The 15,613-nt window shown below is 48.7% G+C and overlaps 1 protein-coding gene across 4 annotated transcripts in view; it reads left to right on the top strand.

Annotated features, from left to right (window-relative positions):
* Positions 1-15,613, top strand: part of LOC144149558 (cysteine-rich motor neuron 1 protein-like) — a 241,271-nt gene that overhangs the window by 209,740 nt on the left and 15,918 nt on the right. For all 4 annotated transcript variants that reach the window (XM_077681195.1, XM_077681194.1, XM_077681192.1 and 1 more), the window contains exons 3-4: positions 7,213-7,334; positions 12,905-13,096. In XM_077681195.1, the coding sequence (XP_077537321.1) occupies positions 7,213-7,334; positions 12,905-13,096 (314 nt within the window). The remainder of the gene's footprint in view (positions 1-7,212; positions 7,335-12,904; positions 13,097-15,613) is intronic.

Genomic DNA, 15,613 nt, shown 5'->3' with positions numbered 1-15,613 from the left:
CTCAATTAAATCTTTATTCTGCAGAAAACACACATATATACAATCACACATTACACGTGTCGCTACACGTCATCACCACACAGCGGTGCGTCAAACAATCTTATCGTAGCCCACTCTTCCCCAAAACAAAACACAGCAACCTAAGGCATGGTCTTTGACAGGAAAACAAATTCCTTATCGCATAGTGTCACAGAGGCATGGCTGATGCACTTTCCTTCACTTTTTCTTATATAAAACGCTTTCACCAACTCTCTTGTTAACTCGTCATTATGGCGCCATAGTATACGTGTCCTTTTTTCTTGGAAGGGGGGGGGGGGGTTGGGGGGAGTGGGCTACGATAAGATTGCCGGCGCACCGCTGCGTAGTGATGACATTTAGAGACACGTGTGGTGTATGATTGTATATATGTATGTTTTCTTCCGAGTAAAGATTTATTTGCGAGTCAGCGCCGTCTTGAGTTCCCTCTTCCTCGTCGTCGTGTTGTCAAGCGCTGTTTAGGATGGACGCATACCAACTAGCCCAACTGTCGATTCTGTTAATTATTTACTCTCCTTACATTGCAGTTTGGTGCAGGGGAAAACCTAGAATAATGCGAGATGTGGAATACGGCGATTTCGTCGTAAAGGGTGCTTCGTGTACGCGGGGCTCTTGTATCGACCGTGAAAGGGTACGTGTACAAACATTCAAACTTGTTCCGTAATATGCGTGAGTTGGTTTTTCTTTTTTTTTTTCGACTGTAGGCAAGCTGGGGAAGCATAAACATTTTTTTAAAGTCAAATGGCAGGTCTGATTAATGACGAAACTGAGGGGTATTAATTCTGCTGTTAATTAGTTTTTCTAAGTTCGTTCGGTCATACATTATTAATTAAACAAAAAAGATGAGCCTAGAAACAAGGAGACAATGAGGCATGCCTTCACGAATACTTTACCCTTAGTGAACGAAAAAATTGCGATTTAGGAGGGGTCGCTACGATTTTCGCTCTTTTATTTCCGTCCTTTTTTTGCCCGTCACATGACCGCGGCCTCGGATGGCCTACTGTTCGCATTTTCACCCCATTTAATAACAAAGTAACACGTATAAGTGGCACTTTCTGAAAGTTGATTTTAAAAACGGGAAATAACAGGTACTGAAGCGTATAAGTACGTTAGTAGGCTGTAGGATTGGTCGAGTTGGTAATCCATGATGTACTTCAATTGTCGCGTGTCGTCTCTCTCCAGTCTTCGTTAGTTTTTGCGCAATTGAAGTACAGTTTAAGTACGGTCATTGACAAACGAAATGCGAACACGAGAACATTAATGAGAACACACAAATCGCGCGATGCCTTTCCGTGCAAGTCAAAATTACGCGTGGCTTAATTACAGTAACAAAATTGGAGAAATGTGGTTTTCCAAATGTACCAATAGCGTGCAATCGTTTGATCTCCACGAACAGTAGTTTTGCAGTTATGTGTGTTCTGCTTGATATTTTCGTGTTCGAATTTCATGTGTCCATGACTTTATGTAAAAAACTTACACCATCTCCCCGTACGGGAACCCTGAGTAGTATGCGAAGCAGCCATGGGGTCGACTGAAGTTACCATTAGTTTTCAGTTCATCGTTTCCGTTGTCGTTCAGCTTCGCGTGCCTTCGTTGTATCAGTAGCTTCTTGATGTAGTTTGAATGAGTGAAGGACGTAAGGCGCGTTCGTAGCACACGCTCCCGTCTCGGTTTGTAGCGCAGTGGGAAGAGCGCCGCGTACCTCCCGTTGCGGCCGGAGAGTCGTGGGATCGAAACCGGGCGCCGCCTAACTATTTCTTTTTATAGTGGACTGCGCTGACGGGGCTGAAGAGACGCGCATACGCAGTAGAGTGCGGACGGCGGACAACAACGAGGGAGGGAGGGACACAGCCCCGAGCATGAGATGCTTCGCGTCTAAAATAACTACGGCATTTTCTGCGTGGAGCGTATACTGCGTAACCACCAGCAACAGCTGCTGATTGGCCGGCTGTTCTTGACAGCCCTGCCTCGGTTCATTCATTGTCGAAATCCTCGCAAAGCGGGATTTTTTTTGTTCGTCGCGAGGGCATAGTTTACCGTATCTCAAAGGGGTTTTTTATAAATCCGTTTTCGGGGCATGCGTTTTGTGACATGCGTACACATCCGCCGCCTGCAGCCACTGATGTCGCTATTGAGTGCTCGTTTTTCTGCATTAGAGATGGGCTTTAAAACAACTGCAGTGTTCTGTCTGTTAACAATTAAACTAGTTTTGCGTCGAAGTGTTCCGAAAACACTTCATTTTGTTTTGCGTTTAGCACCGATCACGTACAAAACGCTTGTCCATAACAGCGATTTCAACTTCAACTAGTTACGTCTGAACAGCCCCGAAGCATACTGTGTACAAACATGTTGGAGACAAAGGCTTAGATATTATAACACCACAGTAATTTTCTTCAAATCCCACTCGGGCGAGGCCGGATAAGGCTGAAAGTACGAAATCTGTGTTATTGACAAGCGTTTTACGGACTTTACGTCCACTTTTATGAAGTTGGCTTTCCCTCACTAAGAATACGCCTGCACTGAAGTACCCTTTACAGGCTCCACGTCCGCTTTTATGAAGTTGGCTTTCTCTCATTAACACTGCACTTGCAGTGAAGCACCCTTTACAGGCTTGCGTCGTGCACGCACGTTAGTGTGCAGCTAGAGTACTCAGTACACGTCCCTCATTTGCAGATTGCGCTCTAAGAAAGCAAAATGGCTGTAGACGACTAACCTTTTTGCGCTATAGTACACAGTAATTACAAGCCAGCAAGAATCGGGAAGCTGACGCATGGCTCAAACATAACGCTCCAAAAACACAAACACACACGCACGCACACACGCACAGTGCTAAGCATCCGTAGCACTTACGCTGAATCTTCCTAGGCTTTCTTACGTGCCGCATTTACTGTCGTAAGACCTTGCGTGACAGCTTTTCTTTAGATATTGTTTTCGTTCGACTTTTATCTCGCCTCTGTTCGACGCAGTTCTTAACTCAAGCAGTCTTGTCTTTATGCGTATGAGCACTATACATAAAAAGCTCGGTCTTTACAGGTCGCCGAAGGCTTCCCTACGACAAATGCCCCTTCGCGGACTTAGCGGGCATGATAACTGCGGACATCCCTCCCTAAATTATTATGCGAGACCCGGCTAAACACGTCCCAGCGAAACCGTCGATTAGCGCTTTATTAACTTGAAGCAGCGCCGTCGATCGCAGGTTCTGTGACAGTTGCTGCTTGCAACTGTCACAGAACCTGCGAAGGTCGTCCTATCCAAAGTTGAAGGACTATCCAAACCTGTCAGTCCTATCCAAAGTCAGTCCTATCCAAAGTTGAAGGACTGACCCTGCAACATTTTTTTTTTCAACTTGTTTCAAAATCATAGATGCTTTCAGAACGTAGTCAACCAACACCTCCAGCACTCATATTGGCGTGTCCCTAAGTACCTCAGCCAAAAAATACTGCGCTGTGCCCATCAGATAACTTACAAACTTGTCCAAAAGATTTTCCTTTCTTTCCCAGTCTTGGCGTTCATCGAGCGCTCGAATGACGTCATTACAGCGGTGTAGCGGCTGTTGGCCGGCTTCCTGTCAGTTGCAGCAGTAAGCGCATTCGGTAGCCACTTAAAGAAAAAGCCGCAACACAAAAGTAGAAGCGGAAGGCGGATCTGCTGCGACGAACAAATCGCGCAGTGCCGCTCCGTGCTGGCGATAACTACAGCTTACTCAATGCTTTCAGACGCGAAGAAAAGAGTGAAAGCGTTTATCGGAGGTGTTGTAGAGTCCCTTTAAAGGGCAATGAAGACAATATACTAATTTTGAGCATTAAAACAATTGCTTTGTCCCAATAACAACGATACCGCTTTCATTGTAAGCTTCAAAAGAATAATCTGGATATTAAAAAAAAAAACATATGAAGCAGTGACGACTGCCCAGCCGCTTTCCGGCAACTTTGTATGACGTCACAGAATCTTGTTTGTGCGATCGGTGGCCGCCCACTTAAGCCAACGCCAAGAAACATAACTGGGCTAGTTTGCTTTGATCGTATCACTTGAATGCTAACGCTCAGTTACACGCTGATAACTTTTACTTTAGTGCTGGCCGATATTACATCACTCCTACCCATATCACGTCGCTGCGGCGCTAAATTTAAACGTTCTTCAATACTTTTTGCGCTTTGGGTTAAAAATCCCAGGCCATCTCCACTAACGTGAAACCTGGTGATGGGGCGAAGCATGCAGTGTATAACTGTATTCTTGGCGCTTTGGCGTTTTTGCCAACGGAGATGAAACCTTTTTGGGGTAGAGGTGTACAGCTTTGCTGTAAAAGTCTCTCGTCTTTGAAGCACGAAGCTCTCTACCGCGAGGCGTAAACGAGTGTCCCGGCGTTTTAGTACCGTGACTACATGAGACGAACGACGACGGCGACGACAGGAGACGCCAACAGCCCCAGTCCCGAAGGGTCTTCGCCCCTAAAAAAACATCTGTCGTGGTCAGAATGAAGCCCAGTGAGTATCCGGGTGCCAGTTTCTTCATATTGAACGAAGTTGCATTTTGCCTTCGTGGCCCCTTTAAAGGTAACCGGAAAAGAGTGTCCCGTGGGAATCCGGATTCCAGCGTGCGTGCCGTTTATGTATAAGGAGGCGTTGATGGGGGCTCGCGATACCCGGCAGTGATTGCGCGATTGGGGTCGCGCGTGATGTCGCGGGACCAGGGGGAATGAACTGCAGTCAAACTTTATTATACCACGCCTTTTTCTCTCTCCTTTTTTTTTTTTTTTTCAGTGAAGCTGCTTCAGGGGCGTGAGTCTTAGTTTCCTCCGTCGTTGACAAGAAAATAAAGTTGTGCACATCGATATCTTATCAAATGATGACGTCACAGAGAAGTCTACTATTATCCGATCGATCATCCGGTAACCGGGGACACGATAGCCTTATAACTTTCTTTGGACTCGGGAACGAATCGGGATCAGTTCCGTGCGCTCGCTCAGTTGTTACGAGAACCTGCTCGGACTCGATAGGTCCGTTTCCGATTTTGCGACAGCTGTGTTGCTGCATCTAAACGCCGCACTGCCACGACTGGAGACGACGTTCAGCCGTCCGTGCTCGATTCAGAGTCCGTGCTCGATGTCGCCATCGTACCTTTTAACGTCTTACTCGTTTATGACGTCTCTTTCTCTCACGCACGATTGTCAACACGAAGGCGCAGTCAAGCGCCGGAAGGTCTCACGAAAAAACAAACTAAGGCGTGAGAAAAATGCGTAACCCGAAACCAATCAACTCGAAATTACCCGCCAATTTCTCGGATATCGTTCCGCTCTTGCTACTCAGTTGTGGGCGGAACTCTGTTTACGACCTCCGGCATACGTGCGGCATACGCTTGAGGCGGCGCCGAAGGCCGGGTGCCTGTCTCTTGCCCCGCGCATTCCTCCCTCCTCCTCATCTTTCGGTCTCCAATACTCGCCGCGCGAGAACTAGTTCCATCGTCGAAGCGTGCCCGAGAATACCTGGCCTGTCCGGTGTGAGCGCGCTCGCGGACTTCCACGGCGCCCGGGCACGCACAATATCGCGCCGGCATCGCCCCACATTTCGGGTGGGTAGGTGGTGCCACTGGCCCCGTCGAGGAGCGGCGGCAGCGGCGGCGGGACCACTTCTGGCGGGCGACCTTGAAGGACGCCAGGGCAAGGCCGCCGCCGTTGCCTCTGTGTTTATTTTCTTGCGCGCGCAATTTAATCTTGCGCTGTCAACGAACGGGGTAGAAGAGCGGGAGGGGGGAAGGTCTGAGGGAAGCGGCGTTGGAACGCCGCAGTAGTTGACTCTATCGCGATGTGCGTTGTTCAAACGCTCATTAGAGGAATAAAGGTGTAGAGTTCTTGAGCTCTGCTTTTAAATGCAGAGCATTTCAGTAACTCACGATGTCACCCGCGTTGACGTCCGTCGTAGTCCGCACTGTCGTTGTCCGCACCCCTCCCTACACTATATAAAAAAAATACTATCCGGCGCCTGGTTTCGATCCCTCGACTCTGCGGGCGGAACGCAATGTACATAGTGCTCTACCCACTGCGCCACAAAGCCGATACAGAATGGGAGGCTACGAACGCGCCTTATATCCTTGACTCATTCAAACTACGTCAAGAAGCTGCTGATACAACGCATTCACTACCACCAACTCCCCAAACACTAAACGTTAACGCAATACACCCACCCCCTATGCGACGCATTTACTCGAGTCCCCCTCGCGGGGAGATCGGCCCAATTTTTTTACTCTGTCGCGACGCGCGTTGTTGAAATACTTGTTAGGGGAGTAAAGGTGTCGAGCTCGTGAGCTCCATATTTTGTGGCGCTACCAACACGAAGAGTACAATAATAATAAAAAAACGAAGCCGCCATAGGTCCAAAATGCGTCAGAAAGCCGTAAACGACGCTTGTCGTGGTATTTATCCCCAGATATGCGCCTTTCCATGCATTAAGTGTTGGTAATACTTTGGCATGTTCTCGTGTATGCTGCGCATGCGCAGTGAGTTCGTCCTGTCGACTGCGCAAACTAAACCAGAATCAGCACAACCCAATGATGAAATGGCTCCCTCTAGGGCGAAAAGGTTAAATATGCGTATAGTTTCGGTTTCCGTTGCCAATAGCCGTGAAGTACTGTGGGTGAATTCTCGTGTTAGATGGTGACACAAGTTCGCAATGTTTGTGACGACTGGAGAGACTCGCTGCCTGTACTTCATTTTTATAGCGAGGTCGACTGTCCCGTGTCAACGCCCTTTCGCTGCCTGTCGTCGCACTAAAGGCGCTACTTGAAGTTGTACGTCCCGCGTGGTGATCGCGTCTTGCCCGTTAAATTCAACATGGTTCAACGAACAGGCTTCAACGATGAAACGCAAAAAGGGGGAAGAACAAATTGTAGGGCAGTTTTCACCTCCAAGCGCTTCGCTGACGAGTCCAGAGTTTCGAACTCTGAAAATGGCATCCTTCCAAAAAGATGTCCCTCCAGTACTGGGTTAAACTTATCCGTAACGTTCAGAACTGAACGTACGGGTGTGCTCGTACTTTCAGCGACTCTTCATACCATCGGTAAACAATGCGAGCATTGTCTTCAAAGTTTGTGCGTCTGTGAAGTGTCTTGCGTGGAGTAGTTAAGGCGTTATAGATGGATGGAGAAACAACTCGTCACACTCTCTCCCTCTCTACTGCGCAGGTGTGCGTGCTTGCCCAACGACTGCCTTGGCAAGGACTGCCAGCCCGACGAGGTGCGTCGCCTCGTGAAGACCGGAAATCGCAAGCCGGGCTCCTGCTGCGACTCTTACGAATGTGTCCCAGGTAAGGAGCGGAGCGTTTCAGTGCCCGCGCACTCGCTGATGACGTCTTCGCGACGCCATCGTCGCGCGCATGACGTCGTCAGAGCTGCTTGGCGGCGATGCCGGCCAGAGGCTCTTGAGCTTGCACTTCCACGAGATTGTCCGCTTACAGAAACTTTAACGTTGTACCCACCTCTGCGCATGCGCCGAAATTTCTAGAGCATGACGTAGAAAAGTTAGGAACAAAACCTGAATTACTTAAATCTGTCGCTTAGCGGTGCTTCAGTGAAAATTGTATATTTCATGCAAATGTTTAGGGGCTGTGGGAAGTATAGGGGCTAGTATAGTATAGTGCCATCATCCCGATACGAAGAGGGTGCCAATATCGATTCATTGAACCATGCGTTCCCGTGTCTTTTTTTTTTTTTTTTGTCTTGGGTCTTTTTTTTTTTTTTCACTCTCTTTTTTTAGGTTCCGTGTTTGTTTAGCCTGCGCTACCACCTTCTGATGTCTTGCGCGTCTAGAACATTTCAGAAATGCGCCAAAAAAGTAATACCTTCCAATGGCAATACTTGTTACAATAAGGTATCCCAGTGCACTAATGTACTAAACGTTGGTTAGAATGTCCGAGTGCTAAACAGAAAATTCGAGTTCATATAGCAGACTATCAATCATTTCTGTCGGTATAGCCGGGTATAAACGGGATATGACTTGCAAGCACAGCGGCCCGAGCATTGAGTTTCGCGATTCCTATATAAGCTAGCTTCGTCTACTGACCGCCAGGGGTTGGGTGCACTCGAAGAGCGGTGATTAACAAACATCAATTTCCCTTCACGGATCTGAAGCTATATGCCCCTAAAACCAGTATCTCTGTAAAACAATTTTCTTTTTTTTTATCTACGTTTGGGATGGCAGCAGGTAGATAGAGCCCCAGATATTTCACTCTTGTGAACGCAGACGTTTGGAGAGGAGTTCTGAAATTTTGATTTAAGCGCGGTGCTTTTTTGTTCATCTCTCTCGCTCTCATTTCATAACGCACCAATTAGAAGATTAAAATTTTCAGCCTAGACGAGTTAAATTTTAGTTTTCGTACATAAAAAAAACTAAAACAAAGAAAAGCCAACTCTGAATCGCAGTCTTCCCGCGTCGCTCGCGCTCTCGCGATAAGCCACCCAGAAGAGGAGACTGACACGCGATTAGCCGCAATTGCGTGATGGAACGGGCAGTTGTATTGTTGTGGCGGAAGACGAGAGAGACACGGTGCATTGTTTCGCGACGAGACCAAGGCTCATTTGGCGCGCAACCCGCGCTCTTATCACGTCAGCCGAGCGGAAGCAGCTATCTCCTTTTATTTCGCGCCGTCTCCATAAATACCCGGCTTTGGCAGCTGTCTCGTTGTAGGCCGTGCAGGCAGCGGCGAACACTAAACGGCCACGTGCAGCGAATGCAGCTTAGCCAAAAGTGCAATTACGTTCTGGGGGCGTTTGGAATTCTCGGCGTGCTTGTTGTATACGCCTGCTTCGCTGTATTGTCAGGCAGCCAATAACGACGCCGGGTCGTTGCAATAACTAATGCTTATTGGAGCGAACTTCCGCCCGCGGCAATCATCAAAGGGACCGTGAAGACGAAATACATGTTTGGTTCGAGAGTGTTTTGAAAAACGCACCTTTGCCCCGATCACTACGATACTGATTTTATCGCCAACTTTAGGAGAACAATCGAGATATGAAAGAAAACGTCAACTTGCAGTGGCGCCTCCCATGCCGCTTTCCCGCAATTTTTCTATGACGTCACAGAATCTTGTCCGCGCGATTGGCGGACGCCGACCTAATTAGTCACTGCACAGGAACACGAGTGGGCGATTTGTAGTGGGGCCTCCAGTTCTGTTTCATTGCCGCTCTTGAATGCAAACGTGCAGCTGACACACTGGTAACTATCCTTCAAGTTCTGGCCCTTATTACGTCACCCCTGCCCATATTACGTCACTGCAGCGCGAAATTTGGAAGTTCTTAAATCATTCCTACTTTTTTTTTTGTTAAAAAACCCCTTTCGTGGCCGAAATGGAGGTTTGTAGGTTACAAAGACCAGTTCTTTCAAGTTAAATGAAGTTGAATTTTGTCTTCATTACCTTTTTACGGTGTTAGAAGCAGTCAGCGAAGTGACGCTCGCAGTCGAACGTCGACGAATCGAATGCCGCGGCGTTTGTTCGCCACGCATTTATCTCGAGAGCCCTAGTGTCTAGAAACCTCGAATTAGACCGAGAACATTGTCGATCAATCGAGAACAAGTGACCGCAAGCTACAGCCTTTTTGTATTACACAGAAGTGCCGGTGCGACATGCGAAACTAGTCAGAAACGCGCGCTTCGCTTGCAACACTATAGCTGGGCGCGGCAACGCGCCGGTAAAAAACAAATATAAATTAACAAATCATAAGCCATGGTTCGCGGCAATATTGTATCCTTGAAGCTAAGGGGGGTGGGTACTTTATGCCGTAATACGAGTCGGTCGAGCTTTACCAAGGAAGAGCACGGGCGCAGAAAGGCAACTTGGGCTTATTCCAGGGGCAATTATTGGACTAATGCGTGTGGGAGGTACGACTGACAGAAAGGAAAAAAGTTAAACAAACAGAGTCACCCTGTGTAGTTGCCAGGAAGGTGCCCATCGATAATAATTATTGCCGCTAATGTCTCCGAGTGGTAACCGGTCTTAGGTGAGCTATAACCGGGTTTGTGGAGATAACCATAAATGGAGCTATAGGCGGCATTAAGAATGTAGGCAGCGGCGGGGAAAGTTGTGCGGGCTCTTGTTTATCTCTGTAATGATTCGTTTCGAAAGAACTCGGCTGGAGAACTTAGGAGTGTCGAGTTACCGAGTGCCGGTCGGCGTAACGCTCGGGGAAGCAGTACGTGGTTAGCGGGTTAATTATGACTCCGGCCTTCGCTTTCTTTGAGCGTGCTTGGCGTCCTGCAGGTTGGGGGACTGGGAACGCCCCTGTTTAATTTACCCGAAGGAGTCGGTGGATTACGGTATAACTTCGTTCAAGTAGCGCGGGAAATCCAGGATGCAATGGTGGCTTCACTATCCGATTTTATGCTAGTCCTCAAAAAGGCAGTGAAAGCAAAGCGAAATTTGGTTCGTTAAATAGACTGTTTTGTCACCATAACAATGATACCAATTTTATCGCAAACTTTAAACAGATAATAGGGGTACTTAAGAAAGCAGATAAGGCAGTGTCACCTCCTCAGCCACTTTACGGCGATCTCTGTGACGTAACAGAATCGTGTTTGTGCTATCTTGTTCCTGACGGACGACGTGGACATACGGATCAACCGGCATACCGTATTTTCACGATTGTAACGCGCCGCGCAAATATAAAGCGCAGGTTTGTTTACTTATGAAAATTCGAATAAATAATTTCACGCCGATTCTGCCGCGCAGGTGTTAAAGGCATGACACGACGTACCCTGAGAAGACGTTATATTTGATGCACGTAACTGTGGCAGCAAAAATTCCTTGTGCTTTATAAACTTGCTTATGCAGCTCCTGTTGGCATTGAAACTAAATCGGGGAACACTGAAAGCCGATTTCAGTTTCGAGCCTGATTGGAACGCTCACACAAATTTTAAAGCTGCTTTTAGCGAGGGTGCGCGTTAGAATCTTGCAAATACGGTATACTCTAAACCCTGCTTACACGATGTCCTTGGGACGGGAAATCGACGTCTTTATGAACGGTATTTTATAAGCTGGGATTTATGGGTTTTTTTCTGCGCTGGGACCATAAAAACTTTGAATGAATTGATTTAGCAGCAAGGAGGGTTTACTCTACTTGGTTGCTGCTGTCGGTTGGCTGAATAGAACTAACGCTTTAAAGGAGCACTGACACGAAAATTTTATGTTACACTTTTATTGCTTTTATCGGTTCCTAATGGTCTGGCGAACCTGAAACAGCACTTCAAATACTTCAGCGCGCGATAGTTAATTACATTGAACGGCCTGAAAATCGGTCGTTTCAAATTCCCGCGCTTTCATCCCGAACGGCGCATATGACAGCCTCCCGGTTTGACCTCACCGCTTTGTGCGGACGTCACCGGCGCCCGCTAGAGAGGGTGCTGCGCCCGCTCGCCGCTCGTGGGGCCGCGCGTGTGAAGTGACGTCACGAGTTTTTGGCGAGCGCTGTCGCGTCACTTATTTTTCCTCTCCTGGGGTGATGTCACGCTGATGTCCATTTGCTGAGTGCCGCTCCGCGCGCTGCTCCGTCGGCGCGATAAATGCGATCCAATTGAACTATGTTCTTCGCGTCGCCGGCTGCTCATATTTCAGCCAGGGTATTCTGTTTAGTGAAGGAAGCGAACTGTGCAATAATATTAACGCCGAAAATTGGTGTCAGTGCTCCTTTAAGAGTTCGCAGGCATATGTTAATCGCTGAGCCCGGATTCCTCCTCTGATAGAAAGATCAAGTGGCAAACGTTTAGTCTATACATAAGCCTTTAAAAGTGCTCCTTAAGTTTTCTGGCGTACGCGTTAACTTTCTACACGCATGAGCCGTTCGGTTCTGGGCATTGTTTAAAGCTATATCTCGAATAAAGAACTCCCGTGCAAAATGTGGAATTTTTAAGTACTCTCTTAGCGCGCATTCTTGTGTATGTTTTTTGGGGCCTGTGATCAAAAGAGGGAATATCTTAATTTCATCATCTTCATCATCATCATCAGCCTGTATACGCCCACTGCAGGGCAAAGGCCTCTCCCATAGATCTCCAATGATCCCGGTCCTGTGCTCACTGCGACCAACTTATCCCCGCAAACTTCTTGATCTAATCTTCTCATCTTAATTTATCGTACATTTATAACAGACCGATGAAGCCGCGGCAGTCGTATATTCTGCTTGCTGAGTTCAAGGACGCGGGTATGCGGCTGTGGCCGCTTTTCGAATGGCGGAGAAAAGCGAAAACGGCCGTGTGTCGAGATTTCGGCTCACGCTAAAGCTCCCAAGGTTGTCATAACGAATCCGTAGTCCTCCAGTACGGCGTGCCTTGTAGGCGAGGTGTAGCTGGCTGCAGCGCCTTAAACACCAAAGTTAAAAAAAAAATAGCACCCGGTGCGCGGTCGATGAAATTCTTGTTGCGAACAACCCGGCGTCGGTTCATTTGCGCATGCGCAGAGGCGTCGGTCGTCTGTACCTGGTGCCGCATACCACGGGTCGGTTCACTGGCCCGGTAAAAAGCGCTCTATTCCAGACTGTACGTGGCCTATAGACAAGGTTTAGATGTGGCGTTGGGGTGGGCTTGTTGATGCACAGGGTACGGTCGTCCACACGGTTAGCTGGTACAGCAGATTCGACTTTAGCGCAGAATATATAAAAAATTCTGCTGAAAAACTGTTCAAACGAATGTGAAGACTGAAGTTCCCCCTTAAACTTCCGGGAAAGGCAGCAGTTGTGAGTAAATCACCTTGCGCCAAGGCAGGAGAAGACGATAAGGGGGTAAGGCGTTATTCCAGCTAAGACGCTGGACGACTGTACGTAGCGCCAGTGCTTGTGCAGGGAGTGCTTGTAAAACGAGCCTCGTGTTGTGTTTGTTTGTGTGCGCACGCAGCGAGCGGAGACCGTGTGTGTCACGTGGGCAAGGAGACGTACAAGAACGGCGACACGTGGCACACCAAGTGCAGCACCTGTTCGTGCCGCAACGGCGTGGCCGTGTGCAACGACAACGTCTGCAAGGGCGTCGACGTGCAGCACTGCTCGTGGCTGCACAAGCCGGACGGCGAGTGCTGCCCCGTCTGCATCGGTACGTGCACTGATGGTCTTTCCCGGGTGACTTAAGCGAGAAAATTTTGGCCTGTCTCTGTCTGTCTGTCCGTCCGTACGGTCCTCCCTTGATACAGCCATCCCGCCAAAAGTAAGAACTCTTGAACGAGACGATTATAAAGGCAAAGCAAGCTACGAAATCCTCACTCTTGTCAATATCGTTAAGCAATCATTAGGCACATTTGAAAACATTAGGAAAACATCAGGCACATTTAATTGAAGCAAAAGAAAAGTGCAGCTCATATTAGCAGTATTCTTTTAATTCAAAATAGGCGGGGGTGGATTTGTTCGATAGAAAATAAAACAAACGCGTTAAAAACAATATTGAACAAAAAATACATAAAAGAGCTTGAGCTCGAGCTTTGACCTCGCGGCCGCACCCCATATCCAATAGAAAGAAAAGGTCCCAACAGGTGGAGCTCGAGTAGTGCGAACGCGCGAAATATTGATTTGAGCAAACCTTTATTGTGTTTGTCGGGGGGGGGGGGGGGGGGGGGAGCTAGACGGGAGGGGATGAGCGTGAGATGAGGTCGGAGAAGAGAAGGGAGGCATTTACGTGCCGGGGGGCGGAAGACTATCGTCTTTCGTCGACATTTGCAGCGAAGCGAACAGAAACGCGGCCATTTTTGTATTCGTCGCTGCCGCCGACACACACACACGCACGCATGCGTCGTCTCCCGCCAAACGACGACTTCGGTCGACGGCATGACTCGGTGTTTCATTGAGACAGAGCGCATTCATTAAAAACGTGTTGTTGGGCGAGTCGGTTCATGATTGTGAAAACAAGGTTTAGTAACGACAAGGACGGTGAATGGACTGTACGAGCGCTCGTCTAGTCCGTTCGCCGTCCTTGTCGTTACTGCGCTAAACCTTGTTTTCATAAGCAGAGCGCGTTATTGCTTGAGTACATTATTACCCTTATAGTGTTAACGCGCGGTGTGCCTGCATGCGCCGACCATCTTGGTTGTTTGGCGCAGTGTTGCCGGACTGTGCTGCGAAGTGGAGTTTCTAATAGCCTGCAGCATTATTAAGTCGCTACAATATCGCTGTCGCGGGCCGCCTTTCCTCGCAGTGCGTGCGTAGAGCCAGACGCATCGTACCGACCGTTAGTGTATGCGTGAAAGAAAGTGCTTTCGCCGCACGTCGTTGTTGTGCGCATTAAAAGTTTCTGGAACTTAATTGCGCAGCGCGCCGTCCGCACGCAGGAGCATTTGTGGGAATTTCATGCTCCGTCTCGGGCTCTCAACGCACCTTAGAAAGCGCGAGAAGTGCAACAATCCCCATTTCGGGTGCCCCGCTAACAACTTTCGGGGCTCCAGTCGCTTTCGTTTGCTGATTGTCGTGCAGTATTCCGCTTGCAAGGTATATAAACTCCGCGCACGCCGCTCCCATTTGAATGAGTGCACTTCTATGTACTTCGGGATGAACTGGAAATTAGTAAGGGTAACAAAATGCAATTGGCGCTGTTCGCAATACTTGTGCTTGCCTAATTAAACAGCAGAGCAGGCGGCCCCTCTCCCGTCGTCGGAGACTCAGCTGCATGCACCTCACACGGATTTCTGAACTTGCCGCTGCGAGTTCTCCATCCCTGGTAGGCCCGGATCGTTTTGTACGCATATTTTCACATCTCTCCCAGAGTACACCGCGCTAGCACGCGCTAGAACCCGTGGCAACCGGCTTCGCGAACTCGGCGTCTAGCTGTAGCGTGAACTCGGCCATCTGTGCTGCCCACTTCAGGCGCGAGCGCGCGTGAGCTGGCGAGTAGAAGAGCTCGCGAGAGATCACGCCACGATCGCCGGGCAGAGTGCTATCGAAGGTCAAACTGGCCGACGCCGGGAGCTCCTCACGAGGCGCTCGCATTTTTTTCTTGGTATTTTTTTCTGGTAACGCTGGACGGCGGAACTAAAAGCTTAAACAGCTCTGCTGTTAAAATAAATTATGCGTCTGCAGAAGGATTCTTCGGTATTCGGTAGCATTTCCTGTGGTAACAGCTGATCCCGTACGCAGCGTCAACCTAGTGGTTCAAAAACTGCTAAGGCACATGCCGGAATCATTGCAGCAGTGTATCTTAGGTAGAGGAAAGCAAACAAAAGCGTGCTAATTATTTTATTCCGCATACATAACACTACACGGATTTTTGGCAGGCAACTCAAGTCGGCTGTTGTGCCGCACGTCGTCGCGCCGCCAACCCCTTCGTGGCGATCGTCGCGCCACCCTATCCTGCCGCCGTGATGGCTTTATGACGACCGGAAATGAGAACGGCTTTAGACGTTTCGTTCACCGTTGACGACGAGGCTAGAAGTACCGTAACATCTGCACCTTTTGCCACCAGATGCAGGGTGCCAAGTGAGGTGGCATATCGGAGAACATCTTTATGGCGCAACTGTGAAGGCCAAGGGGAAGGGGGCAACGCCTCCTTTACTCGAAGTAGAAGAGGCGCCGTTCGGGCTGGGCTGTATGCAACGTCCGACTGGAAAACATGGAGGGAAAGAGATGG

The sequence above is a fragment of the Haemaphysalis longicornis genome, unplaced genomic scaffold (genome assembly GCF_048455015.1).
Source record: "Haemaphysalis longicornis isolate Haplotype H1 unplaced genomic scaffold, Haemaphysalis longicornis Haplotype H1 scaffold_8, whole genome shotgun sequence".
Lineage (NCBI taxonomy): Eukaryota > Metazoa > Arthropoda > Arachnida > Ixodida > Ixodidae > Haemaphysalis > Haemaphysalis longicornis.
Note: the sequence above shows the minus strand (reverse complement) of the source record. Positions and strands in the feature narration are given on the sequence as shown.